Source organism: Falco biarmicus, chromosome 7 (assembly GCF_023638135.1).
Source record: "Falco biarmicus isolate bFalBia1 chromosome 7, bFalBia1.pri, whole genome shotgun sequence".
Classification (NCBI taxonomy): domain Eukaryota; kingdom Metazoa; phylum Chordata; class Aves; order Falconiformes; family Falconidae; genus Falco; species Falco biarmicus.
This window is the reverse complement of record NC_079294.1, coordinates 58,332,597-58,360,530: the sequence shown is the minus strand read 5'-3', so window position 1 is coordinate 58,360,530 and position 27,934 is coordinate 58,332,597. Positions and strand designations below refer to the sequence as shown.

Below are 27,934 nucleotides of genomic sequence, written 5' to 3'. Positions count from 1 at the left end.
GAGTATTTGAAGAGTGTAGTACTGTTTGTACTGCCATGCAGACAGCACAATCTGGACTCTTGCTCTTATTAAAGACATTTATGTTGAGTTAATTTTTCCTCTACAGAGCTCAACTTCTCCTTTCTGTTTCATTCTGTGAAGCTGTAATTCAATACTTATGGCAGCATAAATCCATATTAAGCTCCAGTACAAGCAGGCATAAATTCCATTGATTTCACTGCCCCGTTTACACAGGAGCGTGTTTGGTCTGAGATCTCTTTTGCCTTGGAAATAATTGCCATGCAATAAATTTAGGCTTATATCTCAGCTGTGCAATGAAAGGAGAGAATAGGGATTATAGTAAAACAACATCTGAGTTAAATGCAGATAGCTTTGAAAATAAGTAAAATCTGGGATGAAGCCAGTGATGGTATTTTATATGCCTCAATCAGCTTTCATTTAAGTATCTGAAAACCTTTCCATGCGTCAATGAAATAAGCCCTGCAATGTCCCTATAAAAGTAGATGGTATTAGACAATATATTTTGCATTCCCTGTTTGATCTTTACCCAGGCAGAAAGCATTGAAATCTGTTGATTTTTTTTTTTCTGGAAAGAAGCTGAAAAGGATTTCAGGATTTTGTTCAAAGCAAGTGGAATGGCATTTCAGTGGATAATCTCTGAGAAAGTTGATCCCATTATAAATACCTGTGTTTGGATATAGATTTGTGTTCACAACTTTCATCCCACAGAAGTTTCCAAGCTTTTAGTGAGTGTGTCAAACAGCTGACAGGGGAACAAGTGCCTAGTGCAAGGGCACTAGTGTCACTGTGCTGCTGTTCCACTGAGAGATGTTAAGGGGGGCTCTCAGGTGCAGAGTGTTAGTGCAAGGTGGGATGGAGTCCACAGTCATTTTATGTAGAGTTGAAAATTTGTTTTAGATTGCCTTAAATTTGAGCCCGAGCATGACTTCATTGCGGTGTAGCTGTTGCATGCAAGTTACTGTTTGTGTTTGCTGGTGGTTTAAAAAAATTCTTGGCAGAAATCTCTCCACTGATGATGTTTTTTGTGGTGTTTTGTTGTGCTCCGCAGGGTATAAGGAAGCATGTGATTGTATGTTTCAAAGCATCAAATAATCAAATACAGTGCAATCTTAATGTTAGCAGTGGTTTAACAGTTGAGGTTTTAAAATCCTGTAAAGGTTAAAATATAGAGTGTTTGCTTCAGCTTCTTTATGTCAATGTATACTGTAGCTGACCTCTTGAAATTCCATCTAGGCTTTCCCTTCAGTCCAAGCCAAAATGAGGGTTTTTTTCTGACCAGCCTTAAGATTTTTGACAGACACTCGTTTCCTGTTTAGGGTGATGTTATCTTCATATGAGTTTCTGCACATGTTAAAAGCAAATATGCTCTGAGATTATCTGCTCCTGACCCTTTTTTTAAGTTTTAAAAAGTAAATGTCCATTTGCATGTTTTCAGGCTTGTTGGTGCAGTCAACAATCATTAATAGTAGATTCCAGCTGCCAGATTTAGATCTATATCCAGACGTCAGGACTCAGATTATGGGAATACTCATGTCTGGGGTTTTGATTTAGAGTAATGCCTCATTTAGAAAGAAACCCAGAAAAGTAAGGTTGGATGCAATTTTACTGTACAGACTTAAAAAGACCCAGCAAGTAAACAAAAAAAAAACCCAAGCCAGCGGTGGGTTTGGGTAATTTCTGGGCTTGAGTATTTAATTGTAGGATGACAGACATATGTTGTCTGCTTCTCAGAGTCACATGTAGCCTTTGTGAAAAGTGACTATATATGTACAGGGCATAGAGAAAGGACACAGAGCCTTTTGTCTAAAGAAGGGTGGGCAGAAAAACCTAAGAAAGTGTTACAAAGGAAATTATTAACGTGGTACCCAGACACTTTCCCCAATGGTTCCACTCTCTTGCCCTCTTTAAAGAGCTAATAATTTTTAGGTATATTGATAGGGAAACAAATTGTGATTTTGGGGCTGAGAACCCCAAAGGTTGTTACATGGTTGATGGCTGATGCCTTTTCTTAGTCATCTTCTCAAGAGGAGTCTGTGCTGTGTTTTTCTCCGTGGAATCATGTGGAGTTTGTGAGCTTGTTTTCCCTTTCCATCTGCTATTGTACAGAATGAGATGATTTGGCTTACTGCAACAACAGTAACAGGGAGGGCTGAAAAAATTGCTATAAATATTAAGTGGTTTGATGTGAATTCTAGATAATTTACATCTTGTGTGGAAGTAAAGCTCAGTTAGGAGAGGGCTCGGTTACAGAAAACACTGTAAAATCCATAGCTCAGGCATGTAAGAAAATTCCTGCCAGTTTTGTTTTAGTTACCAGGAGTAATTGCTGAAAACAATTGTCTTTGAGTTTATACATTCTCCAAGTACTTGTATAGGGTATTAATATTGTTTTGTGACAAGGAAGAATGGAGGTCAGTTTGTCTTTTTTGGTCTGTGCATTTTGACATTGCCAGAGAATGCCCAAGAATGAAAATAAGGTGAAAATAGCAAGTACTGAAATAGAACGTGCTGGCATGAATGCATATGTTGAAGATTGGATGACTTGCTGCATGATGTCTCCAAGGATGCTGGCTTTTTCCACGGTGTTAGGTTTTCTCTTAATAAACGGCATACTTGATGAGCTTTGTGTCCATCAGCTGTCACATTAAAGACAGTAGTGCAGCCCATCCTCCACCTTTCACACAGTCTCTGGCAAAGCAGAACCTGGCTTGGTTAACTGCCTAGGGATAATCCTAGGAGAACTTTGCAGGTTGTGCCCAGCTGGTGTTCATCAGCATCCTGGCAGATCTAGTGGGGCTGTGGGAGTGCTGCATTCCAGGAGTCCCTGGGCAGCAGAGTTGCCTCTGAGACCTTTTAGCAAACCATGCGCTGTAGAGCCACCGGAGTCCCTCACTGTGGGCTCTAGGATGGGCAGATGGGAAGGCTGTCTTCTTTCCCTCAGTCATCTTAAGGTATGGCCAAGATACATCCAGTGCATTGTAGTGGTACCTTTCTGTATTCAGGGGAGCACAGGTCTTCCCACCAGCTCATAGTCATCAAATTTGACCCACAACCCTATTGCAAAGCTGCTTGACAAACGTACATCCCAGGATGCTGAACACCTGTGGTAATCTTCATGGATGCTAGTCCTCTTCTTCCCGAAGGCTGTGGCCTCATACGCTGAGTGCACCAGTCGGAAAAGCAAAAGAAAACCTAAGTTACAGTTTTCCTTCTTGAATATAAAAGTTACCAAGCTTTGTAGCAAACTGCAGAAGTACTGCTTTATATACCTGTCAAAAAAATACATAGTAGGGCAGCACATTTGAAATATGCTATGTGCTTCTTTGTTTTTCTTTGTTGAGATTCCATTTCTCTTCTGCTTCTTTTTTAAATGTCATGTTACAAAGAAATGCAGACTTGCTTTCATGTTCTTACTGTCTTGAGAAATTCCAGTATTGGTTATCTGGATATGAGAAAGTTTGATTCACGAGCTCTTCAAACATCTCTGTGTTTTTACAGATATCAATGAGTGTGAAATCGGAGCCCATAACTGCGATCGACATGCCATATGTACAAACACAGCAGGAAGTTTCAAATGTAGCTGCAGCCCTGGCTGGATTGGAAATGGTATCAAGTGCACAGGTGAGGGTCATATGCATTGGTATTTATTTGTAAGTTCAGACCAAAGCTGGGTCCTAGAAATTCTGAAAAAAATCAATACCACACCTACAAATTGAGCAGAGATATGATTGCCAAGCTTGTTAGGTTGATTTGACATCCTCCGTTGGAGGACAAATTCTCTGCCATGGTAACTGTGGAATCAGCATTATCTCATGTTTGACTTGTGAGTTGGTGAAAACAGACTGGAGCATGGAGACAGACGCTGTGTTCTTGAGGGCAGCTGATGGGAGGCAGTGAGAGGTCTCCTGGTGCTCCTCGTGAAAACAGGATACAGGTCTTAGTTTGAGAGTGCCCTGCAGCTTCCTCATTCACAGTTACTTTGTCAGACTTCTTTGCTGGGCTGCAAAGAAGCTGTGCTTGCTTCTCCAGTCAGATGACCCCACATACGTGTGAGTTTTGTTATGGAAGATTATTTAAAGTAGAGCTTCTGTGCGCCTTACACTATATTTAAAGTTTGTATTCATCGTGTGGTTTTTAACTGATGTTGCTTTTTTCCTTTTTTTTTTCCCCTAATTATTTTAAAGACCTGGATGAGTGCTCCAATGGAACTCACATGTGCAGCCCACATGCTGACTGTAAGAATACAATGGGCTCTTACCGCTGCCTGTGTAAAGAAGGTTATACTGGGGATGGCTTCACTTGTACAGGTGAGCTTTAGGAAAGCATGGGATCACCTCCAGTGGTCCCTTGCAACCTAAGTTAGTCTACGATTCAATACACAAAACCAGCTTTTAAACAATTGAAATTATTGTCTAAGATATCATCTTCTGTTGTCTTCTACTTCACCTAAGTTGCCGTAACTTGACAGAAATACTGTGTATTATACGTAATCTAAAGCAATCTTTTTTTTTTCACTTGATAAAATGCAAGTTTTCATTGAGCTTTTCTTGTTAATCAGAGTGGGTGGCTAAATTATTAAAACTATGCTTGATCATATAATTTGACTTGTTAGAAACCAATCCATTGGCAACCCACCTTCCTATTTAAATAATAAGGCACATGCATTAAAATGACTTTTTAAAATTGCCTGAAAATGTTTATTCTTTCCACAAGTGCATGTGTGCTGCCTGTCCTCTTTACTGCATCATCCTGAGAGATGGTGTCAGGGTGCAGTGTTGACATGTAGAATGATGGAAGTAACTGCTTCTTAAAACCTCATTTTATAAACTAAATGTGATTATAAAACATTGCTAGAGAGATGTTTTCCACCCACACTTCATTCTTCTGCTTTGAAGAACAGATTGGCTCATGTAAGCTTAGTCATTGGGAGCCCTGCTATTACGCTAAGGATATCAGTGTTGCTGGTGATGCTATGTGGAGGGTGACCTTGTTTGGAATAAAGCCATGTGATAGACAGCTGGTGGACCAGGTTTTCAGCTGCGCAAATCAGCAGCACTCTTATCAGCTACAACAGATTTTTATGGCATCTGAGAATCTGGCTCAGTGGGTTTAAGGCTGAATTTGAATCATTCCAAATTATAAATGGACCCTGGGATTCTGTTTAATTCTCTCCGTATAATTTACTCTTGAATCTGATTCAGCTTCCTTAGCAGCCTTCATAACCCAGTACTCTTTGTTAATTTCCCATATGATGATTTCCAGGAGTCTATAAACTACATCTTTCAAATGGAGTGCTTACGGAGTTTCTGCATTCAATAGAACTTTTTTTTTTTAAAAAAAAATTGTATACTGTATTGTTCATGGATGCAGGAGGTGGCTGGGATTCAGACTAGGGCACACAAGTGTTCCATAAGCCCTCTGCCAACGTGTGCAGCATTCACCCTGGTAGTAGGTACTACTTTGGATTTGCCAGACTTTGATTTTTTACAAGCTCACACTGCCAGCCAGACTCTGTTGCAACAAGTAGGGTGTTGTATAAAATTTCAGCTAGAGAGTAAGGGCCACAATCTATCTGAAGGGCAGCACAGTCCAGTAGCAAGGCTGGTTTTCTCATAAGCTGTTAACCTGCAGTTTAATTTTGATCAAGTTATTTTGACCTCAGTGCCACTTTTTTGTCAGTGTTTTGCACGTTTGGTGTGGAGACTGCCTATTACCATATGTTTGCTCATTGCACAGTAAACCTCTTTCTTCAATTGCTGCCTCAAGGCTTTACTGTAATAGAAACAATAACTATAATAAAATTCACATGCTCATTCTGAGTCTAAATTTGACCCTGTGTACTGCCTCCAATTGTTATTAGCTGTAGCTACTTTAGGAGTCTGTGCCTCTCTAATTTTCCTTTTGATGAGAAGCTGTGTTTTCAACATGTCGGAAATACACCAAGCTGTTACATGTAATAGTCTCTGCACATAACTAGGTTGCAATTTCTTTTGCAAGTGTTCAGAACTAATAGGAGAATTAAAATCTTTGAAACACCGCATGCTTCAGCTGAAACAAATGTTGGTGAGAAAACCATGTTTACGGTAAACCTGCAATTTCTCTTCCTTTTACAGACCTCGATGAATGCTCAGAAAACTTGAATCTCTGTGAAAATGGGCAGTGCCTCAATGCCCCTGGAGGATACCGTTGTGAATGTGATATGGGATTTTTGCCAAGCCCAGATGGGAAAGCATGTGAAGGTAATTCTCCATAAGCTTTAAACAACACTCAACAAATTCTGCCTTAATAGTTTTTTATGTTTGAAAATTTTTATAATTGGTTGCAGTTGTGGTGGTATTGAGAACCGCCTGAAAATTGTCAATAGTAGTTGCTTCTTTTCAGTTTTATACATTTATTATGGGCCTCTAGGTGTTCATCTACCTATTGTATGTGGAGAGAACAGCTTTTTGGAGCTTATCTTACGAGATACTCTTGTCAGCTGCCATTTCATCTTGGTCAGTTGTACCCAGTTCTTCATTTTACTCATAACAGTTAAACAGAAAAAGCTGTTACTTTGTCTCAGTGTATATGAAGCTGAAAAACACTGATTTGGTAGCTAGTACAGTGAACGTGCTTTGAGGGCCTCTGTGAGGTGCAGAAGCAGAGTTTGAAGCCTTGCAGAAAGTTTGTATGACTGCCAAAAAAAAAAAAACCCACCAACATCCCATGAGTATGCATTCAGTTTTGAAAGTGAGTTGTCGGTTAACTGTTTACAACTCGTTCATAAGAGTTTTGCATGTGCAAAGATTCGCAAAAATCAAATAGTAAACATGTTACCTACATGATTCAAGGTCATATATTTGATCGTAGCATTTGAAATCTGCAGTTCATATAATGCTAATCAGTCAGTCAAGAAGAATCAGCCGTATCATCTGACATATTAATAACTCATAGTAACTGGTGTTTGATGGAGTTCTTAAGTACATCACTATAAATAGAATTTTTTTCCCCTGTAAAGTGTTCTGTGTATTTTTTTTTAGTAATCTACCAAGAGAAATAATTTATGAGAGTGAATTTTTGGGTAAACTAAAACAATATTAGGTTTCATAATATTTCATGAAACAATTTACTTTCAAACCTTTTAGCTAACTTTAAATAGCTTATGTAGAGCCTAGTTCCTGTTGCTAAAACAGACTTTCCTTGATGTCCCAGATACGTACTCTAAATGCAGCATTTTAAGGTACTTTGTAAACACACACTTTTTTATTGTTATCAGATTGGTGGCTCTTGGTGCAGTGCGTATAGTGTTCAGTAGATACTGAATCAGATGCAGTGATTTGGACAAAAGGCACAAAAGTGAGCTTTGCTTGCCAAACCTCAGATCTGTCAAATGCAGAAACCTGAAAATGAGCATCAAGTTCACCTTTGGGCAGAAGCTTTTCCTTTGCTGATGTCCAGCTTTCTGCAGATGACTGCTGATTAGAATTTTTCAAAAGATGTCTCCTGCCATGTTTAATTTTGCTACTTGCCAGATTAACCCACTAATAAGCTCAGATTGTTTCTGGCATGGCTTCCAGAGACACTGGAAAGAGCCTTTTACCCAGAAACAAGGTTATGGATTAGGTTCCTTAGACTCCATACGTAAATCTGGCATGTTATTTTTCTGGTCTTACACAGTGTGCAGAAGCAGTTGGCTTCCAGATCCATGTTTTCTGAACCCTTTTGCATTTCTCTGTCTATATCTTAAAAATACAAGGAAACCTCATATTTTTCCCTTTCTGTTCCTCTATCAGATATTGATGAGTGCTCACTTCCTAACATCTGTGTCTACGGCACTTGTCATAACCTCCCTGGACTTTTCCGATGCGAGTGTGAAGTGGGCTATGAGTTGGACCGAAGTGGTGGTAACTGCACAGGTAAATATAATTTTGAACAACATGCTTTTTAATTTTCTTCTAGTGTCATGGTCAGCTCTGTAGGAAATTCTTGTAAAAAGCTATACAAATCAGACTGGATATCGGAAAATGTGGACTTCCCTGCTGTATAACATGGGATTCTCCTTCCTGCCTTTTCTACACTCTTTCCCCTTCTTTGTCAACCTCTGATATCCCATTGGTTTAAGAGAAGAAGGGGGAAAACAGAGCAGTGAGAGCCCTTCTGTCTGCCTGCATCTCCCAGCCAGAGATGTGTTGCACCTTGTAGTTTCCATTCACAGTACTGGAGGGTAAGCTATGACCTTGTGGTGTACTTTGCCCTTAAGCATTTCTTTTAGTACTTTATGTGAATTTTAGTTCATGGATTGGTTTCCCCACAAAATGATGAGTTTATCTCAAACTGCTGTTCTCAAATGTGTATGTATGGGTTTTTAGAGCTTCCTGGAGATCAGTGTATCTCCTAACTAATGGATTTATGGTGGTCAGCATATGATACCTGATACGTTGATGGTTTGCACTGTCCTTGAGTATTTGCTTACCGTCTGCTTTTATTTTTTTCCCAGATGTTAATGAATGCGCAGATCCCACAACCTGCATTAGTGGCACATGTGTCAATACTGCTGGTAGTTACACCTGTGAGTGCCCTCCTGATTTTGAGCTGAATCCCACCCGAGTTGGATGTGTTGGTAAGGGACCGTTCCTTATGTTATTTACAAGTGAAGTTGTGCAGAGGGGCTGCAAGGCTAACTGTTCAGGAGTAGGAATAATGTCCCAGGTCATAGAAAAGGGCTGGAACAGGCTCTCCAGCTCCCACCCCACTGCCCCTGGCTTAGAGGTTGTAATAGTGCAGTGGGCATATGTCCAGAGTGATGTAGCAGGCCAGCAGTGCCCAGCTGCCAGAACCCAACCTTTGGGGCTTGTTACAGCTGTCCACAATTTACAGCAGGCGTGAGACAATTTTAAATTTCAACAAGCTTAAACCAAAGTCCAGCTGGCCCCAAGATGGCAGGTGAAGTTGCAGCATAAAGCCATGAGGCTCTTGGAGCATTGAGCGCAGCTTGGCTAGGTGCAGCTTCACAACTGATGGAAATGCTCTTGTATTAGGCTCCAGCTGCTTAGTAATCCTCTGATTTTTTTTGTTTGTTTGTTTAAGAGGACATAGGGATGCTCCTCAAATTCAAATGGATTTGAAATTCCTAACTTTAGTAGATGCTTTCATGCTTGTTAACCTCAAGGAGAAGAAGGCAGTGAGTTTCTAGAACTGGAGGGATGTACAAGTGCATGTGAAAATGCGAATCAAAATGAGAAAGGGCCTGGTTGAACTGCCCTTGGTCATGCTGAATAAATTCCCTATTTTGTGACAAGTCCAACAAAGCCAAGGAATGGGACACCACCATCCTATCTAAGTGGGAAAAGCTGGGCCCTCCTGGACAATGCAAATTACTTGCTTTGGCTGTCCTACAAGAAATGGGAGCCATCTGAAGGTATCCCTCGTCCTGAGATACGTTGTGTTTTCCTCTTATAAGATGTGTTTCTTATGTGCATTCTGAATAGATACACGATCCGGCAACTGTTACCTGGACATTAAAACTCGTGGAGATAATGGTGGCACCTTCTGCAGCAATGAGATTGGAGTGGGTGTTTCCAAGGCTTCCTGTTGCTGCTCTCTGGGCAAAGCTTGGGGCGTACCCTGTGAACATTGCCCACTTGTGAACACAAGTAAGCCAGCTTTCCTGGGTTAAACACAACAATACAGTGTGTTTGTTGGATTTTTTTTTTTTTTTTAATTTAGGCAGGTAACTCCTCAGTGTAGTCATTTCTTGTGTACATGCAGAGGACAGTTTTTCACTGGTCTCAACCAAAAACTTTTCTGATCTTTGAAAAAGATTATTTAGCCAGAAGATTATAATTTTTGAGCAAGTTTGGTGTTACACAAGAAATTACATTATGAAATGGAATAGCAGTTGATGTTACAGAGTAAAACCTAATGTTTTTACCTGGTTACTTTGTTACTTTACATTTAAATTACCTGTAATAATCTGATTAATTTTCAAAAATAATTTCAAAAAATGCGCTGAAAATGTTTATACTAATTTAGGTTCATAAATCTATTTTATTTTCAGCTGAATATAAGGTTCTTTGCCCTGGAGGGGAAGGATTCCGACCAAACCCTATTACAGTTATATTAGAAGGTAATGTTTACATTTTCCTATATTTACACATCTAAAATTATGAAACTCTTCAGTGACTGTTGCTTTTCATAGGAAAGCATAAATGAAACTTGCGGGTTTGTTTTAACAGATATTGATGAATGTCAAGAACTGCCTGGACTTTGCCAAGGAGGAAAATGTATTAATACGTTTGGTAGCTTCCAGTGTCAGTGTCCATCAGGGTACTATTTGAATGAAGAGACCCGAGTGTGTGATGGTAGGTAGCCTTCACTTAACCAGTCTGCTTTTATTCTTAGAAAATGATGACTGTTCAATATGCAGAAGAACTGGTCTGTCCTTGAAAAGGAGTGTAACCAGACTAAGCATTGTAAAGCTTAAAGGTGGGAAGATTGGAACAGTTGAGAGAGAGAAAATTCCTTCTTGACTATGTTGAAATATATGCAAATTTTTGTTTAAAATGATCAGATTTTGATCAAAACCAGAAAACCCCAAAGTTTTTATTTAAGTAAAACATAATTTACTAACCAGCTATAAAAAATAGCTGTTTGGTAATAGGTAATGCATAAGCGCTCAGATAAAGAGCAAACTTACACCATGAGTCTGCTGAGCTGGTTACAGGGTGTCCAGGACATTTTTCTACTACTTATTTTCTCTCCTGCTGACCTCAATGTCCAATTGAAAACACTGGGTGTACTGCAAAACATTCTCCTTCCACTAGCATGTTCACTAGTACATGTTCATCACATTACATGCAACTGTCAGATTGTACTGGATATAAAACTTCAGGCAACCCCATCAAGTCCTTAATTTCCCATTGCCTAGGCTGTCTTCAGCCTTCCAGACTGTTATATAGTGCCTATGACGTGCCAAACATGACAGAAATACAAAAGATTCAGATCCTAAATTAACGCTGAAGCAAAGTGCTTCATCCGTATTGTGCTTACATAGCTCAACAAATGTTAAAGAGGAAATCTACCGCTATATTTTTCCTTCATGGTGTGTCACAGATATTTCAAAATGGTAAGGCTAGTGAGATACTTCTAAAGTTTTAGGAACTAGGGTGTTTTGGGGGTGGTGATTTGGTTTGGTTTTTTTAAACAAAGGTTAAAGTCTCTTGATGAAGTAAACATGACTGACATCTTGTGTTGGGAAAGTTACTCATTTTCCCCAGTAAGGCAGACTGTATTGGCATCATTGCTTATTGAGATGGGCTCTCCACAGGGAACAGCTTTGATTCTTGTCCGGATCTGGGAATCCAGAATGGATGAGATCCTCAAATACTACTTTTGTACAACAGGGGCAAAACCCAAATTGCTGTCTCTGACCTGGTAGACATATCAGAGTTCCCTTCGTCACATCATAGACAGCCTTTCCGCGGCCACCTGTGCCACCACTTCCTTCCCTCTGTGGGCTTCACTCCACCGTGACCTTGCTCAGAGCCCCTTCAGCTCTCCTCCACCAGTACCTTCCTACCTCAGGTGTTACTGAGATATTCTCATTCTCAGAAGCACAATGAGATAGCTTCTGTGGCCACTCACTGCCTTTTTGTTCTCTTCTAGATGTGAATGAGTGTGATACACCTGGCATTTGTGGACCTGGCACATGTTACAATACTGTTGGGAACTACACGTGCATCTGCCCTCCTGATTATATGCAAGTTAATGGAGGAAACAACTGCATGGGTATGGGTTGTTGGGTTTTTTTCAAGCTTATCTTAGTGGTTTGGGGCAGGGTTTTCCTGGGCACAAATCAGAACTATTTCTGTGAATTGAGTTATACAAGAATTAACTAAATGAAAGATCAAGCTTCTCTCATTATTTTTTTAAATAAAGCAAGGCAAATCACTTTTAATGCAGATGTTTCAGTACTTCATCAGAATTTCTCCTCTAATTTGGTATTTTCTTACAAGTTTCACTTCAGCCCTGAAAGCTTCTATATGTGAAACACTGCTAAAGTTACTCAGACTTCACAGAATGAAGTCACAAGCTGTGTACAGTTCTGAGGGGGAACCATAAACTAGCTTATGGTTTTCAGTGTTGGGCAAAGCCCCAACTTGAATACTTTGGTAAGTCTGATGAGTGTTACAGCAGTGTTGCTTGCTCTTGAATATTTCTATTGCTTTCTCGTACTTTTAGAGTACTCTTCTAGGGAGAGGCTCTTCTGTAGTATTCTACAGTGCTGCAGCGTCTCCTTGACAGGGGCAAAAAAGTACATATTTGAAGGAGGTATCTCCTAAACCCTTCAGATAGATCATCTTCCATAAGAATTGCTAATGCATTGGTCTGGGTTTTTCTTCACTTTCACAGATATGAGAAGAAGTCTGTGTTACAGAAATTACTATGCTGACAATCAAACCTGTGATGGTGAGCTGCTCTTTAATATGACCAAGAAAATGTGCTGCTGTTCCTACAATATTGGACGTGCGTGGAATAAACCTTGTGAACAGTGTCCTATCCCAAGCACTGGTATGTTTTTGCATTGCAAAACTATTTGAAGGCCTTGGTAACATCCGAATTATTATTAATGCGTGTAACATTGTTAGAGATACAATATCCTTGTCTGCGCTTGTGTGCCCAAAATGAAGGAATTAATACTTTTCTGGCCCTAGTCACAATGAAGGCATATGTTGAGTGGCTTGTGTTCATGCTGCTGGGCCATGCCTCCTTTGTGCCAGTTTCCCTGTCTGGGAGGCTTCATGCTCTGTATTGGTTAATCTGCCTCTCTGCAAATGCGTGTTGATCCGGTGGTGAGGCACTGACCAAGGTTTTGCTCCATTGCAATACTGCCATTGCTCCAGCAAATGTGGTGTCTACAGTGCTGTGCCTCAGCTGCTGATCACCGCAAAGAGCCTTTGTGGTAGCCATGGGTTTACAGAGGTCTCCTCTGAGAATGATCTGTGTCAAGCAGCTAAACATAAAATGTAGGAGTTTCTGTGCTAATTGTATGGGCGTACAGGACTCCTCCACACGGGGTAAGACCGCAGAGTTGAGCCCAGGACATACCACTGGTTCAAGGTGGTTTGCTTCAAGAACAAACTTCCTAGACACTTATTTGAATCTCTTCCAACTTAACCGTTCATGGTTTTAGAAGTCAGGTCTTTGTATGAAAAAACTGTAAGGCACAGAGGTGAGCATGTGCAAAGCAAAATGGGGATGTGGTCCCAAGCCCTCTGCATCTTTGTGTTTGCTAATTTCAATGGCCTTTGAATGAGAACCCAAGTGCATGTTAAGCACATCACATGGTGAGCCTCGGGGAAGGGTCTGCATACCTCTGTGTGCCCTGCAGGTGCTGAAAGAGTAGGAGATTAACTTTCTTGGGCAAAGGATGTAATGACTTTTTGACTGTTGATTAATTCCAAATACTATAATTGTTGCTTTGTTTTCCTGCTGCAGATGAATTCTCCACACTCTGTGGAAGTCAAAGGCCTGGCTTCTTCATTGACATTTATACAGGATTACCAGTTGGTGAGTTGTAATTTCTGTTTTTAACTAAGTGCCATGCTATCTCTGCCCAGGGAAGAGGGAAGGTTTGTTTTCCCAATTACTTTTTTTTCATGAGAGGAATAACGACTAAACAGTGTAATGGAGTTCAACCCTCCATTTAAATCTGAGCCTGCAAACTCTCTGCCTAGCTCCTCCTGGCTGGCAGCAATGATAATTGCTGCTTGTAATCAAGACAACATAAAGCTCCAAAAACTGTAATCAGGCCTACATGAGCAGGGCACGGATACTGAGAATAAGAGGTCTGGGAGTAAGGCCAACTAGCATTTGGCCTGAGAGGAATTAGGAGTCTTTCCCTCAAACTAAAGCAGAGATTTAATCTGACATTTCACATCAGTCCCCCTGTGTATTGGTTTGACACAAAAATCCTTTTTTCTGCTCAGCTGGAATATTTCTCACATATGTTATTGTGTGTAACATTTGAATCGTGAGTAACAAATTGCAAAACAAAAAGAGGGAGAGAATGAGGAATTCTAAGACAGGGAGTTGAGTAAATCCCTAATGGGACTTCCTTTTGTTTTTATTCACACAAAAATGCAAATAAGAAGCAGATAATGTGCCCTGTAGCAAACACAGGCAGCATATAGGCAATAATCAGGTGCTTTAACATTAGGCTGTTGCTGTGATGCAGTGTTCACCTAGTTAGATGGAAATATTTATAGTAAAGTGGGGAATATGATTTTTAAAGAAGTTACAGAAATGTACAGTATTTATTGTTTACCAGGTCATTTCTTAGAAGCAAAGTTCCCCCTTCTAGCTATTAACATTAGCCCAAATTGTTGCCAAGTCTACTCAAGCTAATTGGACATCAGCACTGGCAGGGAGACCTTGGATTGTGCTAACTTGTGTAGGTAAAAGCTGCATTTGTAGCAGCTGATGTGTGTGCCAGGAGTGTTGCAGCCTGCTCTGTCTGCCCTGCTGCGTCATAGAGCAATCTACCTTCAGAAGCCAACTGAAGCAGAAGGGCTGTCCCCCTGCAGAGGTCACCAGTACATCCCAGTGCATGCAGCACTGTGGTGAGACTGATGCACATGCAGCTTTATGCTGTGCAGATCTCGGGCTTTCCCTGCTGCTTTGGGATCTTGGCCTGTCTCACTAAGTTGTAGCACTCAACCTGCTGCTTTTGCACAGGAGTTGCTTTTGTCCCTTACATCTGTAGGCACAGGGCACAGGAACAAGGTAGCACCCACTCTGCAGGGAGACAGCTTTATGTACCCTGTAATATTTGCTTACAGTCCTTACGTGATGTTACTTTTCTGTTTGGATTAAAGTTCTATATATTTACTCCAGATGGTTGTTTCAGACATAGAAGTAGTTCTATTTTTACTCACCCCTTGTATAATCAGAGGGCTCAGAATTACAGAATCTAATGTAGGAAATTAAAGGTTTGATCCAGCAGCAAAATTAAAAACAATACATTATCTGATGGAAAATCACTTTAGCTGAAAATTTCTCACCATATCCTCTGTATTGTGTACATCAGTGCATGTGGCAGTTTTTGGAGAGGACTTTGAACTCTTCTATGTTGTCAGACTATTCAAGATGTGTAATTTACAGACCCAATAGGCAAGACATGTAATTGTAATAGCAGCTGGGTTTTTTTGTGCCAAAATGAGTTACTTAACCCTGGTGTATATAAAGCATTGGCAAACCCTGGCTGCCTGGCTTCATCAATCTAATTAATAGCATGCTGGCAACACTTCAGAGGTTACCTGGCATTGGCACTTTCAAACTGTTATATAAAAACATGAAAGTCTTTTCAGATTAACAAGGGTAAAACTGTGCAAAACTAATTCTGACGAGTGTTTGTGTTCAGTCATGCTCTTCTGTATTAAATCAAAGACAGTTACGTTCTCTCTGGCTCTTCCCAATAACTTCACTGTAACACTGAGGAGGAGGATGTTCATCAAGGCTGTGGGTGGGAGACGTGGGGAAGGATGTGTGCTACCTTCTGCATTCCTATGTGGCAGCATATATCTTCACTACAGTGAAGCCTGAGAAAACAGAAAATACCTACATTTCCAGTTTGGAATGACTCACTGTCTGTTGCAGTTGGGAACATTCTGATGATAGCATTATACATTTGATAATTCTCTTAAGGATAAATGCATAAGGACATATTCTGTAGCAGATTTCATGAAGTGCTGTTTACAAGTATTTTAAAAAAAAATTATTCTTGCAGATATTGATGAATGCAGAGAGATTCCTGGAGTGTGTGAAAATGGGATCTGTATAAACATGGTTGGCAGCTTCCGATGCGAGTGTCCTGTGGGGTTCTTCTACAATGACAAGCTACTGATCTGCGAAGGTAGAGTGCTGATCTCATTCAGAGAAACGGGCCTTCACCACCTGGCGACTCAGACACTGGCAAATCTGATATACTTGCAAATCATCCTCAATGAGGGGAAAATACCGGTATCATTGTCATAAGTCTGTGTCAATTCAGACGTTTTGAATTCTTTTGCATAGAAAATACCAGATTTTCCATCAGACAATCTGAGGCCTTGAAGGAGCGTGAGTCAGCAGTCATGGGAAGAAACAATGTTTTTCAGATTTGACAGTAAAGCCAAGAAAAGAGTAGTAGTTTTGAGTCAGATCATGAGCACATTTTTTTTTAATTCCAACCAAGATATTTTTTTGTAATGGAACAAAGATTTCTGTAAATAATATAAACACATGATCATTTTTTCCCCAATCTAAACATTTCCTAACATTGTATTAGTCAGTTTAATGGAGAAACCAAAGATGGCAGTATGAATTGATTTAATTCTCCGGTGTGGGTTATGCCTGCTGACAGCATGGTGCTGCGCTGCAAGCAAGGTATTGAGACCTTTAAATAAAAGCATCTTCCGTATGTTGCTTCTAACTGAAACAGTTACATTCCTAAGGAAATAAAGTTCTATTTTTTTGCAGCCACGTAAGTAAGGAAAATTGGACAAAAAATTTTGCCTAAAATTTTTTGGTGGTGTTTACACTGAAAGCTACTAATATCCTATAGGGATCTCAAGGATCTCCCTTAATCATAACAGAGCATCATAGTCTCCAGTGGAGATCTGTGCAGACAGAGCAGCTTACTTTTTCTGATCACAGTCTTAAGACTGAAATCCACCCAAGTGAAGTGTTGCAACAGGCTTTTCATGGGCCTTTCAACACCTTCAGGAAACCATGGTATAAATTCTCTAAATAGGAGTGTATTTTACAAATGGACCATGTGGGTTTGGGATCATTTCAGGAGATACCTAATGTGACCAAAAATCTACTTTCATCAATACATTTATTTTTTCAGGATTAGAAAGAAATTCCTCTGTTTGTGTAAGATAATACTCTTTATGCTAAAAACAAAGTCAGTTTCTTTCTAGTGCCAGCTTACCATAACAATCAAATTCCCTTTTTGTATTGACAGATATTGATGAATGCCAAAATGGACCAGTGTGTCAGCAAAATGCAGAATGTGTCAACACAGCTGGTAGCTACCGTTGTGACTGTAAACCTGGCTACAGGTTCACATCAACTGGCCGCTGCACTGGTGAGTCCTTCTGGCTTGTTTGTGTGAGGCTCTGCAAAAAGTAGTAGATTTTTAAAAGAAGACTAAAAAAGCATAACTTTTCTTCAGAAAGATGGTATACCAGGACATGACCTGGGCTCCAAGAACCCTCTTCTTAAAGCCTTTTAAGGCATCCCATAAACACTCTGGTCATTCCTGGAAGATTAGGGGGCCCATCCCACAGAAGCATAAATGAGAGTTAATCACCTGAGTAGATGTTTGTCTTCCATTTTATCCCACCAGCCACTGGCAAATATTTTTCTTTAGCCTGTGTTGTGTCTAGGCAGACCAGTTGATTCACTACCTTTTGACTAACTATTTTCTGATGCTAAAAATTCAGTTGCAGTCCTGACAGGGACCTTCCTCTACATAAATTCTTTGATTTTAATTTTAATTCGCTGTTTAATTTAATTTTAAGATTTGTTTTAGCAATTTATTTGCCACTTGTGTTTTTACAAATAGCTCACTGCTTGCTGGGGTCTCTGCTGATAACATGAACTTATCTGCTAGCCCATATGCACTAACTAACTTAAAAAGCTTATTGTTAAACTTCCTAACTTTTATGTGGATTTGAACAAGCCTCTGAACATTATTTTTAAATACTGAGTGGGACTGCAGTTCTCTAATCTATGTGCTTTTTCTTATAATATCGTAGTCCAGAGGGGCATTCATGTTATCTTGATTACTTGAAGAATCACAGAGATTTTTTTAAAGACTGCTGTGGGCCAAGCACCTGTAAATATTATATACATTTCTGAGCAAAATAATAATTACAACGGAAACTGGTAACATTTTCCTTGGGTTTTTGCTTCTGAGTACTTGAGTTTTAGGAAGTGTACTTTTCCCTACAGTGCAGTTTTCCATTGTTTCATGTGACCCTTAAGGGAAAAGGGTGTAGGGACAACCAGAACGCTACTATGAGAACTAAAACTTTGTTTTGTTAAGCTATGCAGTGCCACATGTAAATATTCAATATGTTCTAATGTAATTGTTGTTGTTATGGGTTCGTTACAGCAGTACAGGAAGAGCCAGGGAAGGTTCTGATATGGGTTACAATACCAGACATGAATTGGCACCAACAGTAATACTTCCCTGTATTTTGCTCTTATTTTATATTTAGTGAAAATAAAGTTACACAATTAGAGTCAAAATAAAAGCAGTTGATAAAATACTTGATTCAGCAAAGGGAGGAAATTTCCAACAGCTCTGCTGAGAGCAAAGAGTGCTGAGCATCTTGCTGTATTGGATCAGTCATGCTACCACATGGAAAATGATGATATCCCAGTAGTTTATTGAATCAAAACTGATGTATCACAGCCACTTTTACTATGAGTACTGCATGTATCTTACTGTGAAAATACCATTCTACTGGTGCTATCTATTGTGGTATAATAAATAATTTTTCATATAAACTCATTTTGGCACTTAATTTTGCCTCCCAATTTTTTAACAAGTTACAGTGTTCTCTGTTTATCCCAAAAGAAGTGACTTTTCCCTGGGATTTTAATTCACTATTCATTTGCCCATACAGCAGCAAAGAGAGAATCACAATTTTTCTTTCATCTCTGCTCTCCTGAGCTGTGAAGGTTAAGAGTTCTTAAGAAGCACATTATCCAGCACTGGTTTCCGTTCTGCCTTCTTTAGACTCTAATTAGCAGCAGTATCATTAATAGCATTGGGAGAGCTTGGTCCTCAGTGAACAGACATCCAAAATTACTTGCGGCCCCAGCTGATGCATGGTAATCCTGGGGATGGGGGCAATCAAAATTGTCCATATGCCAGCTAGAGTGTAGAGAAGTGGCAGCAGAGGCAGGGAGACAAGATGTAATACATTAATTTCTTTGCAATTAGGAACTACTTGACTCTTAGTTTTGCAGTGACCTGGGGGTGGTTTGGTAAGAAACTGCAGTCGCTTTGCTTAGGTTGCATTTAAAAAGAAAATTAATGAATGCTAAAATCTAATCGATTCTAATGCAAGCTTATGGCAGCACCTCAGTTCTCGTTTTTGGAGCTGCTGCAGACAGAGTGTCAGGAAGCATATTGAATGAAACCAGCTCTTGTTGGTGATGAGGTCAACAGAAGGGCGTCATTTGATTCATGTTTCTGATTTGTCATGGGGGAAAAAAATGTGCTGGACAGCAAACATTCCATTCTTCAAAATTTTGTTTCATTCACTATTGATAGGATCCTGAATTCTGCCTGAAAGCATTGATAACAAGAGTAGCAGGAGGCAGTCAGCTGTTGGACAAGTGTGATGGATGCCCTGCGATTGTCAGGCAGCATAGCACATGCTGGCAGGATAGCTTTCCCTTTCCCTAGCGCTCTCTGCAGAATTATGCAGTTGGGTGTTTGCTGCTGTTGGCGAAGTATTTTCAGACTCCATATAGCAGTAATTCTTCTTGCTGACTGAGCTTTGTCTGGTTTACAGGATCATCACATTGCATGAGGCATGGATGCTACAACACATATGTATACATGTCCCATTTTATCACTGCATAATGAGTAGATAAATCTACAATGCATTTTATCTCTCTGTAAGCTGAGTGAGAAAAGTGCGGGATTCATCTCCCTTTCTGTTTTGTATGATTTCTGTGAGTTAATCAAGCAATTTGTGCTATAATCAAGCATAGCTAAAAGCAAGTAGCGGCTTTCATGAGAAGAATAGAAACTGTGATTTATATGTGGCTTTTGTATCTGTTGCAGTCAATGTAGAGCACTCAGAAATCTCCCTATACAATTTCATGTCGGTAATTCTACTTTTCAAAATCCAGGCGATATGCTTTTCCCTGTAGCAAGAATTTGTGTTCGGTAAATACCATTTTTACGCTAGGTTTTTTTCAGCTCCACAGATATTGAAGAGGGTAATTTACAAGCAAACAGCCCCTTTTCTGACATTTACTTAGTAATGGTTTCATCATTAATAAATTAAAAATAATATTTTAAATTAGGGCTGTGCACTGGATTCTGACTGTCATGGTTGCTGCTAATACATCTTTCCAGCCCTGCAGTTTCGAAGCCTTAACTTTCATGGTACCTTTGTGTTTTCAGATCGGAATGAATGTCAAGAAATTCCCAACATCTGCAGCCACGGGCAGTGTATTGATACTGTTGGAAGTTTCTACTGCATTTGTCACAATGGATTCAAGACCAATGATGACAGAACAATGTGTATAGGCAAGTATATCAAATTAAGCTGTACTTAGACTTCCATTGAGATAGTTATGAAGCCTATCCTCTTTGTCATAGGTGTTGCATAGGTCTCATAGAACTGAGATTGTGAGCCATTTACCACCAGGCAAAGGTGCAAAACCACCATAGCTGGCAATTAGAGATGATAACAAGTTGATAATGAATGAAGAACATCTCATTAAAGTGAACCTTTAAAAAAATATAGCCTGTCTAATAAACTGCTAATACTGTTGTTTTTCAGGAAAATGTTCTATTCTTAGAATTTTCTGAAGCATCTTGTCTGATTTATTACTTTAGGCAAGAAATTTAGTAGATGAATATTGCAATGCAGCAATCGTACACAGCCTGCTTGTTAACAGACTAAGTGAAGGGTGTACTTCTTGCCAGAGAAGTGCCCTTTTCAGAAACAGAGTCATCTTAATAAAGAAGGAGATTCTGTATTTAACCCATTTGCAGCTGTTAGTGTGGTGTCTGCTGTCTGAGCAAGATGAGATTTCAGAACATTTATGATAAAGATAGCTTAGATATCCTTTGGGAAGGGTGAGATGGGAGCCACAGTAAGATAAATGATTGTTGGACCCTTGATTATTTTTGTAGGTGTTGATATCAAGTGTATAAACCTACGTAAAATCGTCTTTTGGGGACAAACAATTCTTCTGTTCAGTCTGTTGGCAGTGGATTATTTCTTTTGCCTGCAGGATAGCTGAAGACTTTCCTTTCCCCATCAGTGATTAAAACTCTTGCTGCTTATTTTATTTCTGCTTTGTAGATATTAACGAGTGTGAGAGAGATGCCTGCGGCAACGGAACCTGCAGAAACACCATTGGCTCTTTCAACTGCCGCTGCAATTTGGGGTTCATCCTCTCACACAACAATGACTGCATAGGTAAGGAGTGCTGAGACCAGTTACGTGTTTCTAAGACTTTCTACTTCTAATGAATGTACAGTTAGTACCATCTTCTCCATTGAGTTAGGGTCACACCTTTCATGGTCTGCATGATTAAAGACAAAAAACAATTTCTTAGTCTGAAGAGGCTTCTTTGATTATGCACTCCATACTTTTCTATAGCCCCTTAAATGTTTGCATGTGATATGTGCCACTCTGATTTTTTTACTCTTGCTTTGACAATTTTACAGCATAGATCAATAGTGGTATTTTCCCCTCACTTGCTTTTGAAGCAGAGGATATTTATGTACTATCAGTTATTGTACCAATGTAGTGGAAACAGAAGTCTCACCTTCCCAATTTCACTTGTTGCAGGTGTTCCTTTTATCTCTTACAATGTTATTTTTCTTAGATGTGGACGAGTGTGCAAGTGGAAACGGAATGCTCTGCAGGAATGGTCAGTGTGTGAACACGATTGGGTCCTTCCAGTGTCTTTGCAATGATGGCTATGAGGTGGCTCTGGATGGAAGGACTTGTATTGGTGAGTGCTTTCTTTTAGGGCAGAACGAAACATGCAGCAAACCTTGAGGAGATACTTTTAGTCAGGGGTCCTCAAACTTTTTAACCAGGGGGCCGGCGCGCAGATGAAGTGGCAGGCAGTCATCTGCGGCTGCTCGGTTTCCCCCCCCAAACCCCCGGCGGGGGGGTTGGGGGTTCTGTAAATACCAGGGGCTGGATTGAGGACCCTGGGGGGCCCTGTCCAGCCCGTGGGCTGTAGTTTGAGGATTCCTGCTCTTAGTAAACAGTATAAGAGATCAGAGAGAAATGTCACACTGTCATCATTGTACCTAGCAGAAGAAAACAATGCCAATAGGATGAGAAGAGGGCTCTTTTCTTGCTCCTGGGAAGTTCCACTGTCAGTTTGATGGAATCAAAATTAAAGCAGGCTCAGCCACAGATTTATTGAGATAACAGCAATTATCTCAAGTAAATTGTCTTTCTTTTCTTTTAGATGTCAATGAGTGTGCACTGGATCCTGGAAAATGCTCACCAGGCACATGTCAGAACTTGGATGGGTCGTTCAGATGTATCTGTCCTCCTGGATATGTCCTGCAGAATGACAAATGTGAAGGTGTGTACAGAACAACCCTCCTTCTGCCTCTGTCCTAGCTACTCACAGTTGTTACCACTTTCCTCTGCATCTAAATGGTGAGTAATGTTTAGTCTTTTGTGGCAGTGTACAGTTCTGAACTGTAGCCACTGGTAAGTCACTTCCCAGAAGTCTCACCAAGTTTTGTTTGAACCAGAACTACCTGATCTGATCCCAAGAAAAATCTAATCCCAGGCTGTTTGGTTGATGGTACTTTGCTGGGGTTTGCCTACTGCATGAGGATTTAAAAACTAACCCTAGATTTTGCACCTGGATTTCTTGTTCCTCTTTCTGTCTCTTCCTTTTTGTTTTTCAAATCTGTTAGATATCAGTGATGATGTAAGGTTACATTTTATGTAGTACAGCTGCCAGTGCAAACATTTTTATTTCTCACCTCTTTAATTGCTTTTCTTACAGACATTGATGAGTGTGTGGAACAGCCAGAAATTTGTGCCCTGGGCACATGCAGCAACACTCCAGGCAGTTTCAAATGTCTGTGTCCAGAAGGGTTTGTGTTGTCTTCCACAGGGAGGCGATGCCAAGGTAAGTTCATTCCTGTTTTCTGGCATTTCGGAATTTGTTTACTGTCTTATAAAAACCTTATTCCTGCCTGTTTCTAATATAACAAGGAGGCTCTGGACTCAAACAGTGTTTTTCACAAGGAAAACGTGATAGTTCTGTAGCTGGGGCCAGGTTCTGTCTTGCCCTAACATCTGTTTGTCATTAAAGGAAGCATTGCAATAAAAGGGGCAAAGATAATGTTAAATGCACCAGGTTAAGCGAGGAAATTATGTTGTCCTGTAGCCCTTTCTTGCACCCCTGGAAGAAATGTTGAGGGTACCTGGACTCTGTATAGACTCTGATATGTCTGACACGGAGATGGAGCACGAATGCAGGCAGGCAACTACTGCAGTGCAGTGCTAATGGCAGCATTTCCAGCAATAAAGTTGTTCTTAGCACTTATCAAATTCACCATAACACTTGTTATATGCTATTCTTCTCCACAAATGTGTGGGTGGGTAAAAGATCAATGGAAAAAAATTGCAGTGTTGTGGGGACAATAAGCACCCACCTACTTAGAAAAGTCTGAAGCGTCTTTTGGCTTCTAAATTACCACTTACACTGTTCAGAGCCTAAACATGGGCACTAAGACAGAGATCAGATGCTAAAAGCCGAAGATCTACTAATGAAAAGCCACAGGTTAGTTTGTTTTGTGGATAAAGAACAAGTACAGCAAATTAGAGAGTGAGATATTTTAAAAACTTTGGGAATTATTAAATAGATACATCATTAAATGTCCGATACGTAGTGTGCACAGTGGGAACCACTGACGAGTAAGACCTTTATAAGGACCTCTGTAGTTATGCTTGGCACAGAACGGTGATGCTTGTTGACACCATAGTGAGTTCTTCACAGTGGGCTAAATGAAACTGTGGTTTTGGTAAAAATGAATCCAACCTGCAGTAAACGTTCATCCAAGTCTTCAAACCACCATGCAATTTGGCACAGTTACTTTACTGAACTTCAAGAAGGCAGCACGGCTGTTGTGGCTGTGCTTTTGTAGCTCATATAAATGAAGTTTCTTCAGTCTGAGGGTGTTGTCCTCTTCAGGTAAGGAAAAAAATCATAACCCTTCCCCCAAGAAAACTATAAAAAAGAACGCAGCTTAATCTTCTCCTTTATGAAAACAGACCACTGTTTCACACATAATGGCAGAAGAAAGTGCACACTTGTGTGTATGAACTTCAGGTGGGCTTCTCCCCATCCCGTGGAGAAGACTGGGGTTTTTTTTTCCAAGTATCTCAGGCCAAACAGAGTTTTGTTTAAAACTTCCCATTACCTAGGAATTTTGTAAAATCTGGATGTTGCCCAGCATTGATGCTGCAGCCGGAAAACTGGATGAGCAGCTGCTTCCACAACTGCCCTGTTGCTGTCCGCCTGCCAAGTCAGGGAGCTGCCAGCTCTCTGCCTGCTGGATGCTTGTGGTCTGTGATCTCAGCTCTGCTCCAGCATCCTGGTTATCCAGCTTAAGGGAGTAAAAAGTCACTGCGACAGTTTTCTTTATGTGTACCTCAGGGGAGAGGGAAGAAGGACAGTGCTATTGGAAATTGCCTCTCATTTTAACACTACATGGTATTATCATTACAAGTTGATTAAAATCTCTTGACTCAAGTGGTTCGTCCTAATAACGGAATACAAACAAGTCAAGCCAATATTCATTTTTTACAAAGAGGAGTGAGTCTAAGAGGGCAGTACAGCTTTTCCATCTCTGCTGGACAAAAGAGGAAAAGCCTTCCTTTTCCATGACTGAAGTAGGGCACGATCCCATAGCTTTGCTGGACTGGGGTAAGGAGCTCCCCTCACTCTTCACATCTTCCCCAGAGACAATAATGGTCCTTCTTAATGCGCTCAAATGGAAGTTGGGTGTTTTATTGAGGGGGGCCTCCTGTAATTTTGCAATTAACAACTCTTAAGTGAAAACTGTGTCAAAGTCACCCCAACTGCTCATAACAAGTTTTTCTCTATGCAGATCTGAGAGTAAGTTACTGCTTTACCAAATTCGAAGATGGAAAATGTTCTGTGCCGAAGTCACGAAACCACTCCAAACAAGAGTGTTGTTGTGCCTTAAAGGGACAGGGATGGGGAGATCCCTGTGAACTCTGCCCAGAGGAAGCAGATGGTACGTTACTGACCAGGTTACCTTACTGTCATGATAACCTCAGAACTAAAAGAAGGTTGGGATTCTTATAAGAAGAAATTAGGAAAAATTATTTTCCAGAGGTGCTTAACCTCTGCTTAACAATTGTCATTGCAGTCTCAAAAAACATTTTTCTTGCATAGTCCAGTCACAAGCATATTCCTTGTTTGCTTTTAGGTTTGTTAGCATGATTAGGTGCCAAGTATTTTGCTCTGGAGGTGTCACATACAGAAAGCAGAAAGTAGTAAGTACGTCCTTGATAGGCTCTGAGTGGAAATACCTGCAAGACACAAATGGAATTCATCTGATTGTAAATAAGTGTAGGAAGGGGTACCATAAACATGAAATCTAATTTAAAAAACAACCAAACAAAAAAGCAAACAGACAAAAACCAACAGTGGAACTAGATGTACATCTGAATAACCCTGTTACATTTTGTGACTTCATTTTGTTATTAAAAAAAAATTATCTAATTTTGCAGTCTTATCAATACGAATGACTTGCAAAACCAGCATGGAATGACAAAACACAGGCCTTGAAGCCTCACTCACTGAACTGTTGCTAAAGGAACACTCTCCGTTGTTGGTATCTGTTGTAAGACTGAGTAACTGCGCATCGAGCAAGTCAACAGGCCTTTGTACCGTCATGGTACAACTTGCTGAACAGACTTTAATTCATGCTGACAAATGTGGTTAACAGCGTTACTGGTTTCAGCAATATATTAATACAGTTCATTTCATTAATAAGTCATGTAGATGTTTTGCAGACAATCCTCACAAAAGCCAAGGGAAGAAAAGAGAATCAGATGTGCCAGTTGCAATACTCCTCCTAGGCTTATTGCCTGTGCCTGTTTCATTACGTTGCTTGGAGCGTTTGAATCAAAGTCAGTTGGAAAAGCATGGTATACATCGCAGCATTTCCTTGAAGTGTCAGCACATATATTTTTCACAGTCCAAACTGTTTGCAAAGGATTATATCAAGGCCATTTTTCTCATCTTCTAAAAAAGAAATAGCTTTAACATATCTGAGTCTGGGAAATTTCTGTCTCAGCGTATCACAGATAGTGGAATTGATTCTTTTGGGGAAAAAAAAAATATTTCACGCATGGTCTCCATCGTATGCTATCTGAATGGAGGCTGGTAAGCTCAAGCACATGTGCCACCTGAGTCTCCTTCTGAAGGCTTGAGCAACAGGCGGGTTTTGTGCTGCCCAGCTGCGTAGGGCTGAGTTTCCCATTCAGAGCCTGGCAGTACGTCAAGACACTTTCTTACTTTCAGTGCAGGCGTGCAGCTACATTTAGTTCTATTTTGTTCAACCTCAGCAAAGATCAGCTAATGCAGTTCAACTAAAGAAAGGGTAACGTTTGTTATGTCTGACTGTATTATACTGCTGCACTCTAAACCTCTTTGCAGCCTACTGAATTTGCAAAAGAAAAAGTAAAATCTTGTCAAGGGTTCTGTGATGTTCTGAGCACGGTTAGTAGAGAATATGCTCAGCAGAATCTTGAGATGGTTAGAATTCCAGTCCTGTGTCCATCCATCTGCTCAAGATACAATTTAGAGGGGAGAGGTGGAAGCTTAGTTTCAGTTGCAAGGCTTGTATTTTTTGTGTGTGTGTGTCAGACCCAAAGTTAGAGGAGTTTGTGAAGCTGAAGGTCCTTTATAATGATATTCATCCATATTGCATTTTGGTCCACCAGAATGGAAATCTAGGATTTCTTATTTATTCTATTGCCAAGAATATGTCAGATGAATTGCACAGATAAGGGAGTACATACTTCCTGTGACGAAAAATAGAGAATTTCTTGTTCTCAAAAGACTTGCATCATATTTACATCTTCAAAAGTCACACCAAAAACATTGTGGATTTGGAAACTGAGTGGTGACTTCATTCTAAGCTGAGCCCAGAAATTTTACTCTCAGTTTACCTATAATAAAATTATTACTTATTCTGTAACTAGAGATGGGCATGCTTTAAGGGCCATGGTGACTACAGATTAAATTGTGTCATCTTCAGAAAATTTAGGAAATGTTTCATTAACAACAAAAAAGAATGCTGTCACTAGTATTGATACTTCTAAAATGGAAGTACTGTATTTATTTGCTCCTTAAAGGAAAGTACATAATGTTAATTATTCACAGGATTTTACATATTTGCATACAGGAGATCAGATGAAATGTCAAGAGAGCATACATTTTTTACATGAGTGTAAGATTAAATTATAAGTTTATACATTAACATACTATATTTCTAGACCTGATCATGAGGAAGATGAATTGGTATCAGCGGTTACTTTTGTGGCTCATGAGTAATGCTGAATACCAAGATAGAATTTAACACATAGTTTGATTTTTTTACTTTTTTTTTTTTTTTTTTCTTACAGAGGCGTTTAGACAGATTTGTCCATTTGGAATTGGCATCCTTGTTGGACCTGGTGATGCAAGACTGGGTAAGTGCCCACGCTGCACGATGCCGTTGTTGCATCAGTGTGCTGTCTTCTACCCGTAAGCCATTCTCCCTTTCAATAGAGAATAACGCCTCTGCAACTATTTCCAAAAGCCACGAATTGTGGAAACTTATATACAGATTTTTTTTTTCCAATTATTCCTACCAAGTTTAAATTAAAGCTTGAATATCTCATATATCAGAAATAAACTTCTTTTAGAGTATTGTATTTGGCTTTTTAATTTATGCTGAGTAGACTTGCTAGGAAACTTGTGTAGGATCTAGAGAATGGATCACATAGCATGCTTGTCTTTTCTTATACAGTATATGTAGCCTGTTTACAGTAAATGGTTTTAATCCTCCAGAAGTGCAAACCACAGTTTCCCAGATCCCTTCAGTACGTTCTGTTCTCTCCCA

General features: G+C 39.9%; 1 protein-coding gene across 3 annotated transcripts in view; it reads left to right on the top strand.

The window, feature by feature from the left end:
* FBN1 (fibrillin 1) overlaps nucleotides 1-27,934 on the top strand; it is a 157,610-nt gene that overhangs the window by 112,505 nt on the left and 17,171 nt on the right. For 2 of the 3 annotated variants that reach the window (XM_056346772.1, XM_056346771.1), the window contains exons 33-52: nucleotides 3,520-3,642; nucleotides 4,206-4,328; nucleotides 6,135-6,260; nucleotides 7,794-7,916; nucleotides 8,498-8,620; nucleotides 9,489-9,653; nucleotides 10,058-10,126; nucleotides 10,236-10,361; nucleotides 11,665-11,787; nucleotides 12,412-12,570; nucleotides 13,498-13,569; nucleotides 15,788-15,913; nucleotides 17,009-17,131; nucleotides 20,198-20,323; nucleotides 21,108-21,224; nucleotides 21,637-21,765; nucleotides 22,237-22,356; nucleotides 22,792-22,917; nucleotides 24,905-25,054; nucleotides 27,456-27,521. In XM_056346772.1, coding sequence (XP_056202747.1) covers nucleotides 3,520-3,642; nucleotides 4,206-4,328; nucleotides 6,135-6,260; nucleotides 7,794-7,916; nucleotides 8,498-8,620; nucleotides 9,489-9,653; nucleotides 10,058-10,126; nucleotides 10,236-10,361; nucleotides 11,665-11,787; nucleotides 12,412-12,570; nucleotides 13,498-13,569; nucleotides 15,788-15,913; nucleotides 17,009-17,131; nucleotides 20,198-20,323; nucleotides 21,108-21,224; nucleotides 21,637-21,765; nucleotides 22,237-22,356; nucleotides 22,792-22,917; nucleotides 24,905-25,054; nucleotides 27,456-27,521 — 2,415 coding nt within the window. The remainder of the gene's footprint in view (nucleotides 1-3,519; nucleotides 3,643-4,205; nucleotides 4,329-6,134; nucleotides 6,261-7,793; nucleotides 7,917-8,497; nucleotides 8,621-9,488; nucleotides 9,654-10,057; nucleotides 10,127-10,235; nucleotides 10,362-11,664; nucleotides 11,788-12,411; nucleotides 12,571-13,497; nucleotides 13,570-15,787; nucleotides 15,914-17,008; nucleotides 17,132-20,197; nucleotides 20,324-21,107; nucleotides 21,225-21,636; nucleotides 21,766-22,236; nucleotides 22,357-22,791; nucleotides 22,918-24,904; nucleotides 25,055-27,455; nucleotides 27,522-27,934) is intronic. The other variant, XM_056346773.1, reaches the window with a different exon arrangement.